The sequence below is a fragment of the Eriocheir sinensis genome, chromosome 1 (genome assembly GCF_024679095.1).
Source record: "Eriocheir sinensis breed Jianghai 21 chromosome 1, ASM2467909v1, whole genome shotgun sequence".
Taxonomy (NCBI): Eukaryota; Metazoa; Arthropoda; class Malacostraca; order Decapoda; family Varunidae; genus Eriocheir; species Eriocheir sinensis.
In genome coordinates this window covers 29409591-29417242 of record NC_066509.1, presented here as the reverse complement: position 1 = coordinate 29417242, position 7652 = coordinate 29409591, and the positions used below count along the sequence as shown (strand labels likewise).

The window sequence follows — 7652 nt, the reverse complement described above, 5'->3', positions numbered from 1 at the left end:
CAATCAGTAAATATTTAAATTTAAATAATCTTCTCCTGCCATGGCATCGCCTCAACATTGTTGTAGTAGACTTGTAGAAAGTCTCGCTGTTCCCTGGCTGTCCTTGTTGATGTGTTGCCTGCCAGGGCTTGCAGTCCTTGTAGCCATTCTTCTCCAACTTCATCTCTCCAGGCTCCTCTAATTACTTTATGGGAGTTTGGATCTTCTCTGTCTACATCTGCAGCAGCTCTCGGGTACCTGGTCAGGATCAAGTTGTCCAGAACACAGGCAGCCATTACCACAGACACAACTTTCTCTGGGGCCATCGCCATTGTTGTCAACAGAAATCACTGGGTCAGAATTCCAATACATTCTCTATAATCCTGCGGGCTCTTCTCAATCTGTAGTTGAAGATTCTCTGTCCCTTGGTCATGTTTCTCTGGGGGTACGGCTTCATCAGGTAGTTTATCATGGCAAGGGCATCATCAGCTAATACGGTATGTGGTATGGAACTGGTTCTGTGTCGTTTGGAAGTGGTTCTGGTTCAGGCAGGGCCATGGTTCCATTTTCCAACTTTTTGAAGAGCTGTGTATCTCTGAAGACACCACTGTCACTAGCACTGCCATTGGACCCACAGTCAATGAAGATGAATTTGTGACCAGCATCCACCAGAGCCAGCAGGATTATGGAGTGAAAGCCTTTGTAGTTGTAGTAGACGTAACCTTGGTTACGTGGGACCTTGATGGCAATGTGCTTTCCATCTGAAGCACCTATACAGTTGTAGAACCGCCATCTGCTGCCAAATTCTTCTGCTATCTTCTTCCAGTCTTCAGGGGCTTTGGGACATGGCATGACCTCCTCCATGTATTCTGCAATAATGGCCTCAAATGTTTCTGCTACAATATTTCCAATAGTGTTGTCTCCCCACCTCCAGGATTGGAGGAGAGCAAGGGATTGATAGGACTCTCCAGTGGCCAGGAACCTTAGAGTGATGCTTAGTCTCTCTGCAGCACTGATGGAAGCTCTCATGTTGGTGGTCTGTTTTTTCAATTCTAGCTTGCCCTCTGCCTTCAATTTCAGTGAACAGCTCTTCATCTAACCTCAAAAAGTTCTTGTAGCCAGGTGGGTCTGTTTCCAGCAAATCTGGAAGAAGATCCTGGTAGTGGCCCTTTTCCTTCTTCTTTAACCATCCCTTGACCCACTTCCTCTTCTTTTTCTCTGGGCCTGGAGAGGGGGAGGTGCTGTATCTTCTGTGGCTGAGGAGGAGTCATCTAGCAGGGCCGCTGCTGCCTTCAGATAGGTCTCTTCTGCAGTAAACCAAGAACTTGCTTCTGCTTTCTTATGTGCCATACTGGATACTGATCTCTCTCTTCTGTCTGCTCTCTTCTGGATTTTTGGAGCAACTGAATGCTGGCCTGGACTGGGCTTGCTTTTATACGGTGCAGACAGACAGTTGCGACCTCCGGAATTCTGAAAAACTCGGGAAACAGATCGAAAACTGGTCCAAAACGAGTCTTTTGTTGTTGCAAGAGGTCGTGACAGGTCGGAAGAGGTCGGTGACGGTCGGACACAGGTCGGGAAAGGTCGGAAATAGATCGGGAATAGGTCGTAGAAAGTCGGAAACGGGTCTCGGATGGTCGTATGTACCTCGTAAGTAGGTCACAGATAACTCGTATATTGGTCTTGTCTGGTCGCATGTGGGTCGCTCAAGTAAACCCGATTTTCTTACGTCTTGAACAGCTCGCAAACGGGTATGTGCAGGTCTTTTGAGGTCTTTTAAGAACTGTAAAGGTCGCTGGGGTTTGGGTCATTTTTTCGTAGCTCATCTTGAGGAGATCCGAAACACGTCGTACACTCGTGTGAGACCCCGTACGATCAGAGACCACGATTCACAGGTCGGGCTGGGTCGGCGACCCCCGAGGTCGCGGCAGGTCTTTGGTCTAGGTCGTGCCGTGTGAGCCTTGCTTAATTCTCTCATTCTCCCTCCTCTTCCTCCTGCGCCTCGCTACGTCAAGCGCTAAGGGGAAGGTGGTAATCTTTCTTTGCTCCTACTTTTTTCCTGTAACTCTCCTTTTCTTTTACTTTTCTTTTCATCTTACTTTCCTTTTCTTCTTACTTTCTTTTTCCTGTTACTCTTAAGCTTTTTTCTCTTAGATTCCTTTTCTTCTTACTTTCTTTTTTTTTCCTTCCCTCTTACTCTTACTCTTCAGTGTTAATTTTGTTACTGTTACTCTTTGGTTTCCTCTTTCACCTTTTCCTCATTTTCCACCTGGTTAAGGAGAGCAGGTGTACGCTACAGGGGAGGCGGTAAAGTGTCACGTGTCACTTTCTTACTCTTTCTTCTTCAACTTGGAAGGTAAGAGGCGGGAATTCGTGCTTTTTTTTGTTCCTGATCATGAAAAAAAAATAATAACTTTACACTTCAACATTTTCTGCACCGTCACTATTTTTTATTAATTTGTTTTCTGTTTCTACTTAACTTTCTTTAACATTTGTTTGTTTACTTGACTTCATTCTATTACATTTTATATATCGAAAACGAAAAACATTGCATTCCTTCTTTTTTTTTCTAACTTTTCTAACTCTTTTATCGTTTATTCATCCACATTTTTAAAAGTACCCACACCAGTCTTATGTTTTATTGCTTTTCATTACTCTTTTTCTCCTATTTAACCTTTTTCCTCATCTCATTTCTTTCCTTCTTTTTCGCTCACATTTTTAAACGTCTTTAAATATTAATTACAAGCATCTTCTCTTCCTTATCGCTGTTCTTTAACGCTCTTTCCATTATTAACGTTTTTCTTGTTCTCTCTTCTTTCCTTGGTCCGCATTTTTACACTTTTTTTTAATAATACCTACACGCGCCATCCTTTGCATTGTGTTTCTCCACTCTTTCAGCCCCGTTACGTTTTTTTTTTCTCCCCATTTCTCCCTCTTTCCTTCTTTCTCCCCACGCCTCCACCCCGCCCCTCAGTCTTCACACCTCTTTAATGGCCCGAGCACGAGGCGGCCAAAGGCATCCTCTGCTCCTCTGTTATTTCCACTACTTAATTTTTCCTCTAAACATTTCCTCCGTTCTCTTTCTTTCACTCTTTCCTTTCATGATTGTTCTCATTTTTCTTTGTTCACTTGTTTCCGTATTAACTAAAAACAACCAGATTTAATACATTTTATTGATATCTTTTCATTTTGCGCCTCTACTTTTCTTCAAATCTTTTCTCTTCTACTTTATTTTCCACAATATCTTTCTTCATATTTTTATTCTTTTCTTATATCCGCAGCAAAGAAAGTTGGCCACATTTCTTCCTTTCTTAAGTCTTTCTATTTTCTTTTTTACACTCAAGTTCCTTTTCGTTCTGTAATCGCTTCGTTTTCTTTTTTCAGCTTGATCTATTTTCACTTTTCAAATTTATTTTTCTTGCTTCTTCAGCCACCAAAACTAAGCACAACCATTACTTTTTAATCCATCATTTCATATTTTTACATCTTTCCTTCTTTCGCTTTCTTAAATCCCAAATTCCTTCCTTTTATTTTTTACTTTGTTTTTTTTCTCACCTCCATCTATGATCAGGGGTACTCGGCCTATCTACTTTCCTAATTCCTCCTTTGTTTTCAAAAGTTCTATTATCATATTCTTTTCTCACGTAACTTTGTTACCACGAATACTAACAAAAAATAAACTTTACTGTTTTCAGGTCAAAAAAACAAAAAACAAAAAAAAAATCGGTAAAGTCACCAATAAAGACATTCAGTGATAAAAAAAACTAAGTAGACATACATGAAAAGACACGTACATCTAATAGATGTCTTCATCTACTCGATGTACATATGTCTTTTCATGAATGTCGATAAAATTTCATGTATGTCTTCTTATGTTTCTCTTTCAATATAATTTCATGTATGTCTACTTATTTTTTTAACACCAAAATGGTAAGACATAAAATAGACATGCACGAAGTCGATAAAAATATCAAATAATAAGAAAAAAATACATAAAACAGATGAAACAAAAATATACAAAAAACAGACTCGCAAAACAAACACAAAACAAAACTTACACAGAATACAAAACATATCAACAGGTAGATACTTGGTTAAACAAATAGGCAAAGGAACAGGTAATCAGGTTAATCTATAGGAGAGGAGGAGAACCCAACAGAAGGAGAGGAGGAAGGAAAAGGGAAAGGGTAGGAAGAGGGTGGCAATGAGGGAAGAAGGGAGGGAGGAAGTGAAAGAGGGAGGGAGGAAGTGAAAGAGGGAGGGAGGGAGAGATGGAAAAGTAGGTAGGAAGAGGGGAAGGGGAGGAGGAGAGGAGCAAGGGGAAGATGGCTGCAAGGGAAGGAGAGGAGGAAGGAAGGGGGAGGGAGAGAGGAGATAATTGGGGGGAGGGAGGGGCTAATAAGGGTCAGTTTGGAATGCTCTCCCCACGTGACCAAAATCCTCCTTGAGCTGACTTTACCAATGTTGTCTTCAGGAGGAGGAGGAGGAGGAGGAGGAAATGGAGGAGGATGAGGGCGAAGCGGAAGAGGGGGAGGAGGATACAATCTAGAAAATTACAACGAAGGAAAGAAAATCAAAGAGGCAATTAACGCGAAAAAGAAAAGGACAAAGAGATATGAAAAGTAAAAGGAAGAGGAGGAGGAGAACGCCGAAAGAAAAGGAACAGAAGGAAGAGAAGGAAGGATAATACGACTTAAAGGGAGAATAAACGGAGGAGGCGTAGATGTGGAGGTAAAAGTGGAGGCGAAGATGGAGGAGGACGTGGAGGTGGAGGGAACCACGTAATGTGTGTGTGTGTGTGTGTGTGTGTGTGTGTGTGTGTGTGAGAGAGAGAGAGAGAGAGAGAGAGAGAGAGAGAGAGAGAGAGAGAGAGAGAGAGAGAGAATGGAGGAAGACAAGAAGACAAGATCATTTGTTATAATACATGGAAGAGAGAAACTAACGGAAGGGAGAGAGGAAAAGAGAGAGGGAGAGAGGGAAAGAGAAAGGGAGGGAAGAGTGGAAGAAGGGAAGTAAAGGAAAAGGGAGGGAAGGGTAAGATGAGGAGAGGAAGAAGAGATAATGGAGAAAAAAGGAAGAGAAAGATAGGAAGAGCAGGAGAGAAAGAAGAGGGAACTGAAAGAATGGAAGGAAGGGGGATAAAAAGAAGGCAGAGGAAAGCAAGCCGAGAAGGGGAAGAGAGTAAAAGGAAGGAGACGAATCTGATGCTCTTCCTCCAATCTGCAGCCTCTTTTTCCCTCCTCTTATCTCTCGTCTCTCCTTCCTCTCAATTTCCTTCCCCTTGCTCTCAAACTGACTGCCCTCTCACCCTTTCCCTTTCACCTCCTCCTCCTCCTCCTCCTCCTCCTCCTCCTCCTCCTCTTCATTCCTTTACATATATTCCTCTCTTGTTTACCTATCTATCTTCCTCCTTTCCTCCCTTCCTGGCATCTTGTTTTCTCTCCATTTCTCCATCCCCTCTCCTACTGCTCCCCACCTCCTGCTTTTTCCATCTTTTTTATTCCTCCTTGTTTCTCTCTCCCTTTTACCTCAGAACATCACATCTTCCTTTTGCGTCTTTTTCCTTTCCTACTTTCCTCTTTGTTTCTCTCTCCGCTGCTCTTTCTTACCTCTTCCTTCTCTTCTTTTTCTCATCTTTCCTTTCTTCCTTATCACATATTAATTATATTTCAACCTTCCTCTTTCCTGTCTACTCTTATCTACTGTCCTTCTTTGCTTTCCTCTTCCGCCACACTTTCTTACCTCCCCCTCCTCCTCCTCCTCCTCCTCATCCTCCTCCTCCTCCTCCTCCTCCTTCCCTCCCTGCTCCCCATACTTTCTTCCGTCTCTCTTTTCATACCACATTTCTTTCCTCCTTGTCCGCTTTTCACCAGCTTACGCCCACCTTCCTTTTACTTCCTCCCTTCCTCCTCCCTCCTTCCCTTCTTTCACGCTTCCCGCTCTCCCTCTTCCGCTTCCTTGCTACTATGAAACTTTCCATCCTTTCTTTCCGCCTTTCTTCCTTTCTCCTTTCGTCCCTCCCTCCTTTCATCCATGCACTTGCTCCAATCTTCTCTCTCTTTCTCTACTTTCGCTTTTTCCTCACACCTTTTCTCACCTGATTTTCTTCCCTCCTTCCCTCGCTACCTTCTAATCCCAAGTCATTTTCCTTTTATCTTTTTCTTCCTCCCTCCTCTCTTCCTTCCCCTCCTCCCTTAAACTATTTCTTCATACCTCCTTTCCTTCCTGACCTTTCTTCCTTCCCCAGCTACCGTCACACACCAAGTCATCTTCCTTTCATCCTCTCCCCCCCCTTCTTTCTCTCCTTCCCTCCACTTCTCCGAACCTCCATTGGCCTCTCCTCCACACTGGGTCCAAAAACCTTCAAGGAATATCTTGCAAACGTGAATTATTAAAGGAGAGAGCGAGAGCGAGAGAGAGAGAGAGAGAGAGAGAGAGAGAGAGAGAGAGAGAGAGAGAGAGAGAGAGAGATTTTATACATTGTCTGTCTCCCAACCCAACGCCTTTCTCCTGCCTCTTGTCTCTCTCTGTCTGTCTTCTCTCTCTCTCTCTCTCTCTCTCTCTCTCTCTCTCTCTCTCTCTCTCTCTCTCTCTCTCTCTCTCTCTCTCTCTCTCTCTCTCTCTCTCTCTCTCTCTCTCTCTCTCTCTCTCTCTCTCTCTCTCTCTCTCTCTCTAAGCAAAAGTGTCACGTATCACAATAAGATATTATTTTGATTATTATTATTACTATAATTATCATTATTATTTTTATTACTATTACCATTAATAATATCATTATCATCATGACCCTACCAACCAACCAAGCTACATGCAGGCAATTAGTCAGTAAGTGTCAGTCAGTAAGCGAGTAAATCAGTCATTCAGTCTGTCAGTTCGTCAGTCAGTTCATTTACCAGTTGGCAAATCATTTCGTCAGTCAGTCAATTAGTTGAGTGGGTATGAATCCAATTACTCAGTCATCCAGTCAGTCAGTCAGCTAATTAGTTCATCGCCAGCATAATCAATCAATCCGTAAATAAGGTCGCAATCGCCATAGTCATTCATTCATTCAGTCTTCCTTCTCCTCCTCCACCTATACAACCTTCTCCTCCTCCACTGCTTCCGCTTTGCATGGTGTCTATCTCCTCCTCTGCTTGTTCCTCCCGCTTCTCAGTTCGCTCATCTTCCTCCTCCTCCATTTTCTCCTTCCGATTTACTTTCTCCCTGTTGAATTTCCTGTAATCTCTTTCGCTGATCTCACACTTCCTCCTCCTCCTTTTCCCCCTCTTACCAAAATCCAAATTTTGTTACTACTGTTTCGTCTTTTTTTTCTACTCGTTCGCTTTTTCTTCCATATTCCACTTATCCCTAACCACCAGTGCCCAACCAGTAACCATCCCATTACCATCAGTAGATCCCGTGCCTTGAATCCACCTCATCCTTGTTTGCATATTTTTGGTGAACAGATTAAGGATGTTTCTAGTTGGGAGTCGCTCTTGATTCTAAACTGACATTTGAGAAGCACATACGTTCCACGTCTTCCACTGTTGCACAGAAGACAGGCTTGCTTCGGTAGTGCTTCAAAACTTTTGCTTGTGACTCAACTGTAATCAAATCTTTGTATGCATTAATTTTGCCCCACTTTGAGTATTGTGCTCCTGTTTGGATGTCTGCTGCCAATTGCCATTTAAAGT

General features: G+C 42.8%; 1 protein-coding gene across 1 annotated transcript; it reads right to left on the bottom strand.

Moving 5' to 3' along the window:
* Positions 1–468: 468 nt before the first annotated feature.
* On the bottom strand, positions 469–1008 carry LOC126981792 (putative nuclease HARBI1). The gene has a single exon (XM_050833694.1). The coding sequence runs from the start codon at positions 1006–1008 to the stop codon at positions 469–471; it is 540 nt and encodes a 179-aa protein (XP_050689651.1).
* Positions 1009–7652: the final 6644 nt, after the last annotated feature.

Coding starts and splice junctions, on each gene's coding strand:
- LOC126981792 (XM_050833694.1), bottom strand. CDS start 1,008: ATGAGAGCTTCCATCAGTGCTGCAGAGAGACTAAGCATCACTCTAAGG.